Source organism: Anolis carolinensis, chromosome 2 (genome assembly GCF_035594765.1).
Source record: "Anolis carolinensis isolate JA03-04 chromosome 2, rAnoCar3.1.pri, whole genome shotgun sequence".
Classification (NCBI taxonomy): Eukaryota; Metazoa; Chordata; class Lepidosauria; order Squamata; family Dactyloidae; genus Anolis; species Anolis carolinensis.
Genome location: NC_085842.1, coordinates 322,438,414 through 322,450,968, shown reverse-complemented (window position 1 = coordinate 322,450,968; position 12,555 = coordinate 322,438,414). Strand labels below are relative to the sequence as shown.

Sequence of the window (12,555 nt, the reverse complement as noted above, 5' to 3'; positions counted from 1 at the left end):
CAAAACATCATGTTATACAACAAATTTGACAGAAAAAGTAGTTCAATACACAGTAATGTTATGTTGTAATTACTGTATTTATGAATTTAGCACCAAAGTATCACGATATATTGAAAACATTGACTACAAAAATGGCTTGGATAAGCGATGTTTGGATTAGTGAGACTCTACTGTATATATATTAAATTCCAGAGAGCAAACTTTGCTTTTGTCATTTTACTACTCCGTTTTTAATCATCAATTGTAAAGTCGCATCCTGTGTCTAGTGTATTTTAGTTGTTGTTCCTTGATCTATGTGGAAAGGTTGGTAAGACATAAAATTATTATTAATAATAAAAATACTAACATTATTATATAATGGGACTTGAGCATGTATAAATGTTTTGTCCATATGTTTTCACTTTATTACAATCTTTTACACTTTGGAAATCATTTTGTTACTTAACATATTCATAATATAATAGTATCATTTTGTTTGGCATAATGTTATCAGATTTGGTTCATTAAAAGGACCTGCCAGTTGGACCACAGTTTCAGCTGCTTCTCAGGGGAGATAAAGCAGGGTATAAATAAATATAATAAGGAGGCAGAGGGCATCTGCAAGTAAAACAAATGATAGAGGAAGAGAAACATGCACTGGCAGATGATGGGAAAGGCAGTCAAGAACCAACATGGATAGATGTCAAGAGTAGAAAACTGCTTGAAGTGCAAAAGACAAAGTGTGAGTACAAAAATACAATGCAGAGCAGAAGAGAAAACTGGCAAAAGAAGGCTCTCCATGGACAGTCCCTGGGGAAAATTGAGAACAAAATGGACAAGGAGAAAACATGGTTGTGGCTCACAAATGGAACTCTGAAAAAGGAGACGGAGGGCCTGATTCTTGTAGCCCAAGAACAAGCAATTAGAAGAAATCCCATCAAAGCCAGAATTGAAAAGTTGATGATAGATCTCGTGTAGGCTCTGCAAGGAAGCAGACACAACAATGGATCACATCCTTAGCTGCTGCAAGAAGATTGTGCAGACAGACTACATGCAGAAGCAGAATACCGTTGCTCAGATGATCCATTGGAACTTTTGCCACAAAGACCATCTGCCTGTGACAAAGTAAAGCCTGAAAAAGTTACAGAAAAGGAACTCTGGGACTTCTGAATTCAGACTGACAGAGTTTTGGAGCACAAGACTCCTGACCTCACGGTCGTGGGAAAAAACAAAGTGGATTGCTGATGTTGCAGGATTGACGAGAAGCAACTGGGAAAGCTTACGTATATGAGGATTTAAAGATCGAACTGCAAAGACTCTGGCACAAGCCAGTCAAGGGGGTCCCATTGGTGATCGGCACACTGGATGCAGTGCCTAAAGACCTTGGCTTGCACTTGCAAACAATCGGCTCTAACAAAATCTCCACCTGTCAGCTGCAAAAGGCCACCCTACTCGGATCTGCACACATTATTTGCTGCAACAAATAATGTTGTGGCGCAGGCGGGAGAGCAAGCCAGCTGCAATTAACTGCAATGAATCACTCTGACCAGGAGGTCATGAGTTCAAGCCCCGCTGGGAGCCTATGTTTGTTTGTTTTTGTTCTATGTTAAAAGGCCTTGAATGTTTGCCTATTAGGCTTGCTCAAATAATTCGTTTTCCCCGTTAACCGTTATTAATTCGTTATTTTCGTTTGTTTTGAAGCAATATACGGCATTGGTTGTCCACACGTCTGGATATCGCGGTTTCGAATCGCGAGAGGCCGTTTTTCGTTATGTCGTCGTTTTTTTCGTTAGGAAAAAAAAGCTTTTGCAAATCACCCAAACTCCCACCATTCAGGCCCTTTCCTTTTGCCCCTCAGCAAAAGGGGCGTCACGGGCTCAGCCAATGGGAAGGGGCGAGGGGGAAGGAGGCCGAGGAGGAGGAGGAGGAAGACGGAGGGGGGAAATGGCCGCCGCCTCGCCTCAGCTCAGGCCTGATACTCAGAGGTTTTGACGTCTGTGCGAAGCTAGGCAAGTGGGGTTTATATATCTGTGGAAGGTCCAGGGTGGGAGAAAGAACTCTTGTCTGTGGGAGGCAAGTGTGAATGTTGCAATTGGTCACCTTGATTAGCATTGAATAGCCTTGCAGCTTCAAAGCCTGGCTGCTTCCTACCTGGGGGAATCCTTTGTTGGGAGGTATTAGCTGGCCCTGATTGTTTCCTGTCTGGAATTCCCATTTTCTGGGTGTTGTTCTTTTACTGTCCTGATTTTAGCTTTTCTGTAGCTAAAAATGCATATAAAATTGATTCTATAGGGAGGATAAATGATTGGATTTCAACTCCTACAGCTTAGCTTTCTCTGCCAATAATGGTACCCATCTTGGATATTGTAAGGGATTTATTATTATTATTATTATTATTATTATTATTATTATTATTATTATTATTAGACCTTGCTCCCAGGAAGGTGCCTTCGCTGTGGCTCCCAACTTATCTATCTACCTTTCCACATATTCTCCACATTGTGTGTATGTGTATGTATATTATATATACATGAGCCCCGATGGCGAAGTGTGTTAAAGCACTGAGCTGCTGAACTTGCAGACCGAAAGGTCCCAGGTTCAAATCCCGGGAGCAGAGTGAGTGCCCGCTGTTAGCTCCAGCTTCTGCCAACCTAGCAGCTTGAAAACATGCCAATGTGAGTAGATCAATAGGTACCGCTCTGGCGGGAAGGTAATGGCACTCCATGTAGTCATGCCGGCCACATGACCTTGGAGGTGTCTATGGACAACACTGGCTCTTGGGCTTAGAAATGGAGATGAGCACCAACCCCCAGAGTCAGACATGACTGAACTTAACGTCAAGGGATACCTTTACCTTTACCTATACACACACACACACACACACACACATTATGCAGGGACTATATATATATACACAGTATATATCACACACACACCAATTTAACAAAGTTTCAGCCACAAAAACAAAGTTTCTGAAGTAGAACAATGACTTTCACAGTAAAGACAACCCAATTTAACAGGAAATAAGACTTTCAAACCAGGAACAGATTTCTGCAATTATTAAAAAATGGTTTATTATAAAAGCTATGAAAATTCGCCAAAAATCAGAGGATAAGGGAAACGTTCCAAATTTTGGTGAGCTATCAGTGTTAAATGTATTCTACCACTGTACCAAGTTGGAAGAAGATCACTCAAAAAATGAGGGTGGGAGAGTCCTGTAAAGTCCTCTCCCTCTGTGCTGTTTTTGGGAATTGCGCATGCGCGTCCGCCATTAACGAATTAATTTAGAAAATAACGAATTTTCGTTAATTTCGAATTTTTTTGGGGGCCAAATTCGGAAATACCATCAGAAACGAAAAGCTGCCCCCCTCTAGTTTTGAAACGAGTTTAGAATCAAATTTTTCGTGGATCGATCAAGCCTATTGCCTATATGTGTAATGTAATCCGCCCTGAGTCCCCTTCGGGGTGAGAAGGGCGGAATATAAATGCTGTAAATAAATAAATAAAATAAATAAATACATCACATAGTCCTAGAGACTTTGGAAGTTGTCCATGTGTGTTCCAATACAACCGCCAGCAGAGTGATTTTGTTTGCTGTATACTCTACTTGTTGTGTCTCAAATAATAATAATTATTATTATTTCGCACTTTAGTTTTTCCCTGTTTGTTTTTTGTAACAAATGGAGCTAGAAGGTCTGGAACCTTAAAAGGACGGACCGCTTTGGTTTTGCCACTTTATTAAGGCAGTAGATGAAAAGTAATACAAAGAAAAAAGGTACCCGCCAGTAATTATTTTGTCTTCTTTGCTCCTCTATAGTGTCTGTTATAATATTTTATTCCTTTAGAAATTACTGTGAAAAGAAGAGTGAAGAGCGGAGAAGTTGCAGTGATGAGATGCTGTCTATTGCCTGACATAAAAGTCTTCCTATATATTTTAGAAATTATATTGTGGGAATAATAATATGAGCACCTTCTTTCAAACATTTTATTCATCATTCTTAAAATACCTCAAACCCAGGGTTTTTAAAGTTATCTTTTAGAGAGAAAAAAAAACAGAAAAAGGTTGATGTTTTCGGGGCCTCTTGTGTTGCAGGTCTGGCTTCCATCATGAAAAGGCTTCTCTCCAAATACGACAATCTCTTCCAGATTTCCTTCCCCTACTCCATGGGATGGCATGGTAAAGCACCTCTCCTTTCATTTGGGCATCCCCTTTCTCCCCTTGTCTCTGAAAGAAAAATAACTATTTTAGCTTTCAGCCTTTCTCTGTCTTGGCAGCTTATGACCTTCAAAATAGCATTGGATTATCACTAAAATAAAATAAGATAAGTATAGGTATATATTATCTGTTATTGCTATGCATTTGTTTTATTTTGTGTGTTTGCACTATTGAATGCTTTTGTGAGCCGCCCCAAGTCCATTAGGGGAGATGGTGGTGGGTTATAAATAAAGATTATTATTATTATTATTATTATTATTATTATTACTCCCATTGTCCCTGACCAGCCAGGATGGGAACTTGAGTCTCAATCGCAGTTTCTGAAGACCCTTGGTGCTCTTATTCTTTTTCAGGAGGTGAGATGATATGATAACCCCAGGTGCATCTATACTGTGGAATTAATGCAGCTTGACAGCACTTTAACTCCCTTGTTTCAGTGCTATGCAATCATGGGAGAGTTGTAATTTTGCAAGACCTTTAGCTTTCTCTGCCAAAGAGGCACTTAGAGTAGTTCCAAACGGCCTTAATTCAATGTATTGTTGAAGGCTTTCATGGCCGGAGTCACTGGGTTGCTGTGAGTTTTCCAGGCTGTATAGCCATGTTCCAGAAGCATTCTCTCCTGATGTTTCGCCTGCATCTATGGTAGGCATCCTCATAGGTTGTGAGGTCTGTTGGAAACTAGGCAAGTTGGGTTTATATATCTGTGGAATGATGCCCAGGGTGGGAGAAAGAACTCTTGTCTGTTGAAGGCAAGGGTGAATGTTTCATTGGCCACCTTGATTAGCCTGGCAGCTTCAAGGTCTGGTTGCTTACTTTATGGGGGAATCCTTTGTTGGGAGGTGTTAGTTGGCCCTGATTGTTCCACTTTCCTAGTTTCCAACAGACCTCACAACCTCTGAGGATGTCTGCCATAAATGTGGGTGAAACATCAGGAGAGAATGCTTCTGGAACATGGCCAGACAGCCTGGAAAACTCACAGCAGCTCACTGCATTAATGCACTTTATTAAAGCTTTGGATATTGTGTTTTATATGCCCGACCCCTTTTATCTCCAGTGGTTGATGCTGTATTATTACTCATTTGTTCTGATTTTATGTGTTTTATTGTATTTTTATAATGTTTAAATTGTTTATTATATTTGATTATGTTATTACCGTTTTGTTTTGATATTCGTTGTAATTGCTTTATTCTGTTTTGTTTTGGGCATCGCCCCTTGTTACCCGCCCCAAGTCCCTTCGGGGAGATGGTGGCGGGAAAGAAAAATAAAATAATAATAATAATAATAATAATAATTATTATTATTATTAGATCCAACCTTCTTTAAAAGTTGGCAGCATGTGGAAGAGAGACAAGGTTTTCCCTATTCTTTTGATATTATTATTGTTATATTTATTTATATCTTGTTTTTATCTCTTGATTGAGGCACAAAGTGGCTCACAATGTTAAAAAAATAATGCAATTTGACATTCAAAGCGTACAAACATTAAAAGAGAATTGCCTCTGTGTTCCTGGCGCCATTTCTTGGGGAGAGACTTCCCGATTATTTCTCATTGTCCCACCAAATTACAAATCAATATTCAAAAACTAATCATGGGCTAACTTCGGCCCTCCAGGTGTTTTGGACTTCAACTCCCACAATTTCTAACCGCCTACCGGCGGTTAGAAATTGTGGTAGTTAAAGTCCAAAACACCTGGAGGGCCGAAGTTGGCCCATGATTAGTTTCGGATTATTCTCAACTTTATAAAACCACAACTCCCATGACTCCAAAGCAGTGAACCGTAATGTTTAACTCTTATGCACTCTCAGATCCTCAAAGGTACACCAAGATCCCTTCTCACTCCTTCCTTTCCCATCTTGGCCCTCATCTTCCAGCCTTCATTTGCACTTCCTTCTGGCCATTTGCTTTGTGTGGGGCACCTTATGCTCAATGTGCCCTTCTATCTGGCAGGTGCCCCGACCGGATCGTACCTGGATGCCGACTGCAGCCACTGGCAGCTCCATGCGCATTACTACCCGCCTTTGTTGCGTTCGGCCTCGGTGCGGAAGTTCATGGTGGGCTACGAAATGCTGGCTCAGGCCCAGAGGGACTTGACTCCAGAGCAGGTGAGTAGGACTGGATAATAATAATAATAATAATAATAATAATAATAATAATAATAATAATAATTGACACAACGACATAGTATGACACAGCAAACAAGATAGATGCTGGATTTCATATCACAAAACCATAAACACTTCCCAAGTGTTTATGACTGGTGGGATCACAAGCCGGAAAAAGTTACAGAGAATGAACATGTCAAGCTACTCTGGGACTTCCGAATTCAGACAGGGTTTTGGAGCACAAGACTCCTGATGTCACAATCGTGTTAAAAAACAAAGTATGGATTGTCGATGTCACAATCCCAGGTGATGGCAGGATTGAGGAGAAACAACTGGAAAAGTTGACACAATATGAGGATTTAAAGATCGAACTACAAAGACTCTGGCACAAGCCAGTCAAGGTGGTCCCAGTGGTGATGGGCACACTGGGTGCAGTGCCTAAAGGCCTTGGCCTACACTTAAACACAGTTGGCGCTGACAAAATCCCCACCTACAAGCTGCAGAAGGCCACCTTGCTGGGATCTGCACGCATTATTCGCCGATACATCACACAGTCCTAGACACTTGGGAAGGGTCCCGACGTGTGATCCAATACAACAGCCAGCAGAGTGTCTGCTGTGGACTCATTGTGTTGTGTTTCTAATAATAATAATAATAATAATAATAATAATAATAGGAACTGGTGGGATCACAAACCTGCAAAGGTTGTGGAAAATGAACACGCAAAGATACTGTGGGACTTCCGAATCCAGACTGACAAAGTTCTGGAACACAACACACCAGACATCACGGTTGTGGAAAAGAAAAAGGTTTGGATCATTGATGTCGCCATCCCAGGTGACAGTCGCATTGAGGAGAAACAACAGGAGAAACTCAGCCGCTATCAGGACCTCAAGATTGAACTTCAAAGACTCTGGCAGAAACCAGTGCAGGTGGTCCCGGTGGTGATGGGCACACTGGGTGCCGTGCCAAAAGATCTCAGCCGGCATTTGGAAACAATAGACATTGACAAAATTACGATCTGCCAACTGCAAAAGGCCACCCGACTGGGATCTGCACGCATCATCCGAAAATACATTACACAGTCCTAGACACTTGGGAAGTGTTTGACTTGTGTTTTTGTGATATGAAATCCAGCATATCTATCTTGTTTGCTGTGTCATATAATAAAATAATAATACTAATAATAACATTTTTATATCCCTCCACCATCTCCCCTAGGAGACTCGTGATGGCTCACATGGGGTAAAGCCCAACATTTATTTATTTATTTATTTTATTTACAGCATTTATATTCCACCCTTCTTTCTCACCCCGAAGGGGACTCAGGGCGGATCACATTACACATATAGGCAAACATTCAATGCCTTTTAACATAGAACAAAGACAAGACAAACATAGGCTCCGAGCGGGCCTCGAACTCATGACCTCCTGGTCAAGAGATTCATTGCAGTGATTCATTGCAGCTGCTCTCCAACCTGCGCCACAGCCCAAGCCCATCACAATTAACATCACAATTAAAATAAAAATTACATAAAAATGCAATTCACAGTATAAAAACAATAAAAACGGCAACATTGAACAATAAATAATGACATCTACCAGCAACCAGACGCAGTTCTGTTATCTTCATGGGTGGGTGGCTTTTCCTGTTCTCAGAGAACCCATGTGGGACTGTGAGGGGCCTCAAGTTATACCTCAAGTTCGGTGCCATTCTTGGCCTTGGCTCCAGTCTATAAAAAGTGATCAATAAACGCTTGTCTTGGAGAGGTGTTCACATGATGGATAAGCCCATAGCCTCCAACAAGTACTGCATCCATCATACCCAGTGGGAACAGTATTAGAGGAACTGGAAACAAAGATTTGTGGGGAGGATAAGGAAATATAGGAACAAGCGATGGCTTGAGGATCAGAGTGACTCTGAGACCTCCCTCTTTCAGGGAGCTTTTGTTTAAAATGCGATACCTCCTCTTATATACCCCTGGTTTGTGTTTTCCCCCCAGGCTGCTGAGCGCCTGAGGAATGTGCCTGAAGAACATTACCGTCTGAAAGAGAAGGATGCTTCCTAGCACAAACCTTGGTGGGCTTCGGACTCTGATTGTTGGACGACCGCTGCAGTTTGGACCAAGGAGGTTTCTGCAGCCTGGATTCTCTTGCTAGCACTTTCTGGCTCTGGTCAACCGCAGCAGATTGGAATAATTCTGCCTTGGGGTCCTAATGACGTTTTGTGAGTCCCGGTGCTTCCTCTAGTGACATAAGTCATTTTCTACATATCACAAGGACGAAATTATTTAATTCAAGGAATTTTATGTAATTCAAGGAATTGAAATGAGGAGAAACGTTATGCCCTAGGCCTGATTTTAATGCTCCCCATCTTTCCTTAGCTGCATTTCCCAGTGCTGGGGAGCTGGTGGGATCGACCCAAACCTTTATATAGAAAGAGGTTGTGATGGTAAGGTGTGTGTCATCCGTTATTCTTCCATTTTTGCAGGGGATATGGGTTCAACTCTCCTACAAAAGTGGAAAAAACTGTGGTGATTGGGAGAGTGGGGTGCTAATGCTGTAGTCCTGGGGGGCAACCTATCATTGCTCCAGGGAGAAGAAGAGAAAGAATGTGTTGTCAAAGGCTTTCATGGCTGGGATCACAGGGTTGTTGTATGTTTTCTGGGCTGTATGGCCATGTTCTAGAAGTATTCTCTCCTGAAAGAATGTCTCCTGTGTGCCACTTCACTTACCACATTTCATTGTGTAATAGTTGCATTTTTGCTAGAAAAATGGAGTGCGACTATTACGTGAAGAAAAATAATCTGCCTTAGTTTTGCTAAAGAGCCTTGCAAGGAAAGCAGCCGAGCCTCTTGGGGAAAAGGCCACCAACCTTTTCGGACAATTGGTCCATGAGAAGAAGAAGTCTTCGTTCATTCTCCCTGTTGACGAGGATGAAACACTTGAGAGGATTTTGGAAGCCCAGAAAGCGAGTGGCGAGTCCCACACAGAGTCATGGGAAGGAAGTGGGCTTTGAGGCTGCTTGGCCACTGTTCTTTCTCAGCGGCCCAGTCCCCATCCCTTCCTGGAGGCAAGAAAGAAATGTGAGAAATCTCTCCCCAATGCAAGAAAGGCAAGAAACCAATTTTTGCGACCTCAAAAGAAGGGTGTGACTGTTATGTGGTGACATGCGGCACTTCCATTTTTGCTCTTCCTGCACACCATGAACGTCTGTTTCATCCAGTCAAAGGAAGAACGATACCATGGGGAACAGAAATATGCTGCAAACAGCCCCATTCACACCTGCCTGCAATGGCACTTGCCTTTTGTATCTGGTTCTTTCTATGACTTGCATGTGTCTGTCATTCCCGTCCCCCAAGGATCTCCTTTCCTTGGCCAAGGCAAAACTGAAATTTGCGGCATACAAGAAGAGGTAGATGAGCTTGATCCCTAGGATAAGGGAAATGGAACAGAGGGCTAGCGACTCCTGTTTCTGTGCTGTATTTAACTCTTGAAGATTGGGCTATTTACATGGCAGACCCGACTTCAGGAAGCAATGGCATAAGCCTGCAAATAATACTGTCCAATACACATTTTGATGCCCCAAATGTTAGCCCCTGTTTCTGGGTAGATTTGATCTGCTGATTCCAAAAATGGCATCGATTTCCGTCACTCAGATCTAGTTTTTGAGATACAGAACATATGCCAGTTGCCATCTTCTCATCCATGAGAATCCCATCTAATAAACTATAGCTGATGCGCTCTATTCAATGCAATTTTCTGAATCAGTGTCCTAGGAACAAGCCTAAAAATCAAGACAACAAGAAAAGTGTAGTTTTTGGTTGGGTTGTGTAATCCAAACCATTAGTATGAAACCGCCCAAAATGTGGCCTTGATAAAGTATTTTCTTTTTCTGCAGTCCTCCAATGTGAAGATAACAGCAGGTTTAGCCTCTGTTCTCTCTCGTCTACAGGGATATTTAACAAAGCTGCCAGAGAAGGGCGGAAGCTGCCAGGCTCAATCAAAGGCAGATTGGAGAGCGTTTCGGAGATGCTTCCAAGAGTTCCTCTAGACCTCTGCACCATCACCCTCTGACTCAGTTTCATGCCACAGAACAATGTCATTGCCTCTGTTCAAAAGCCCCCCCCCCCAAAAAAAAAAAAATAGGAAAGCAACAAGTGGTGAGTGTGAGTTTTAGATTTTTATCTCCCACTTCAGTCAGGTAAGCCAGTGGTTCCATGCTATTCTTCCTTTCTTAGGGTGCATCAACATTGTAGAACAAATGCAGTTTCACTGCCATGGCTCAAAGGCATAGATTCCTGGGAGTTGTAGTTTTATAAGGTCTCTATTTGAGTCTCTGCCAGAGTGTTGGTTTCCTCACCATGCTCCAGCTGCCGGGATTCTCTATCTCTGAGAGAAAGTGGTGTCAAACTGCTTTTATTATACAATGTATATGGACCCCTTTTCCAGTCTCCAACCACCCCAATAGTATGGCATTGTAAAACAAAAAGGAATATGCAACTTAAAAATATAAAACTGCATATACAGAATGACATATGAAGGAAAAATAACAATAAAAACAGCCTTATATTCAAAACTATCTGCTAACTACATCTAACAAACTACTTGTCAGTACAGTAGAGTCATGCTTATCCAACGTTCTTTATTACCCAACGCAGTTTGCCTTTTAGTAGTCAATGTTTTTGTAGTCAATTTTTCAATACATTGCAAAGTTTTGGTGCTAAATTCATAAATACAGTACAGTAGAGTCTCACTTATCCAACATAAACGGGCCGGCAGAACGTTGGATAAGCGAATATGTTGGATAATAAGGAGGGATTGAGGAAAAGCCTATTAAACATCAAATTAGGTTATGATTTTACAAATTAAGCATCAAAACTTCATGTTATACAACAAATTTGACAGAAAAAGTAGTTCAATACGCAGTAATGCTATGTAGTAATTACTGTATTTACGAATTTAGCACCAAAATATCATGATATATTGAAAACATTGACTACAAAAATGAGTTGGATAATCCAGAACGTTGGATAAGTGAGACTCTACTGTAATTCTTAGCAGGGGGTTGGACTAGCAGGGGGTTGGACTAGATGGCCCATGTGGTCTCTTCCAACTCTACTATTCTATGATTCTAATTATTAAATAAAGTTATCATGTATTGAACTGCTTTTTCTGTCCATTTGTTATAAAACATGTTTTGGTGCTTAATTTGTAAAATCATAATTAATTTGATGTTTAATAGTCTTTTCCTTAATCCCTCCTTATTATCCAACATTTTTGCTTATCCAATGTTCTGCCGACCCGTTTATGTTGGATAAGTGAGACTCTACTGTACTACAACGTTATATGAACAAACTAAAATAGAAGTATCTATAACTTCCAATGAGCCTGGTTATGATTTTAATTATTAAGTAGTTCTTCTACTTTAAAGGAGGGGAAGGCATATAAATTTCAATCATGTTACTGACTTTTAAATGCTGGGTCAAAGCAGTTCCCGAGCGGAGCAGAAATTATTCATAAGTGAAGACAAAGCAGACAAGAACAATTATATTTTTTTCCTAGTGTGGAATATGTGCCCTTTCAGAGGTCTCTTTATTTTTGGAATGTAAAAGGGTTTCCTGTTTCCGAAATAGAACAGAGTTAAGCAAACCCTTTTGGGGAGGATCGTTTTGGAGCTTGGGCTCTCGGCGCTCTTTTCCTCTTGTTTGTTTGTCCCCTGGTCCAAATCTTAATTAAAAACAAAGACAATCTGTCTGCTGTGACTTGAGACTTTCGTTGGCTTCGTTCTAGTAGAATCGAGGGCTTCTCTGCCAGATGTATGTATGAACTGGCATTGGGTGGCATGGGCAAACTTGGGTCCTCCAGGTGTTTTGGACTTCAACTCCCACAATTCCTAACCGCCGGTAGGCGGTTAGGAATTGTGGGAGTTGAAGTCCAAAACACCTGGAGGGGCCAAGTTTGCCCATGCCTGGTCTGTACTGTAGAATGAATGCAGTTTTGTGCCACTCGAACTTGTCATGGCTCGATGTTGTGACATCAGGAGACTGTAGTTTCTCGAGGTCTTGAGCCTTCTCTTGGGTTTTATGAATTAGTCTCCTGTTTTAATATTGTATGCTTCATGTCGATTTTATCGATTGTTTTACTGACAATTGAGGTTTTATTGGTATAATTATTTTATTGTTATCATTGATATTTGATTGTTTTATCGGGCTAGGCCCCATGTAAGCCGCCCCAAGTCCCTTCGGGGAGATGGG

At 41.3% G+C, this 12,555-nt stretch overlaps 1 protein-coding gene across 3 annotated transcripts in view; it reads left to right on the top strand.

The window, feature by feature from the left end:
• The window catches only part of galt (galactose-1-phosphate uridylyltransferase), a 32,235-nt gene extending 20,182 nt beyond the window's left edge, over positions 1-12,053 (top strand). For all 3 annotated transcript variants that reach the window (XM_008117864.3, XM_062972633.1, XM_062972632.1), the window contains 3 exons: positions 4,073-4,156; positions 6,144-6,298; positions 8,302-12,053. In XM_008117864.3, the coding sequence (XP_008116071.2) occupies positions 4,073-4,156; positions 6,144-6,298; positions 8,302-8,367 (305 nt within the window). In that variant the 3' untranslated portion in view covers positions 8,368-12,053. The remainder of the gene's footprint in view (positions 1-4,072; positions 4,157-6,143; positions 6,299-8,301) is intronic.
• Positions 12,054-12,555: the final 502 nt, after the last annotated feature.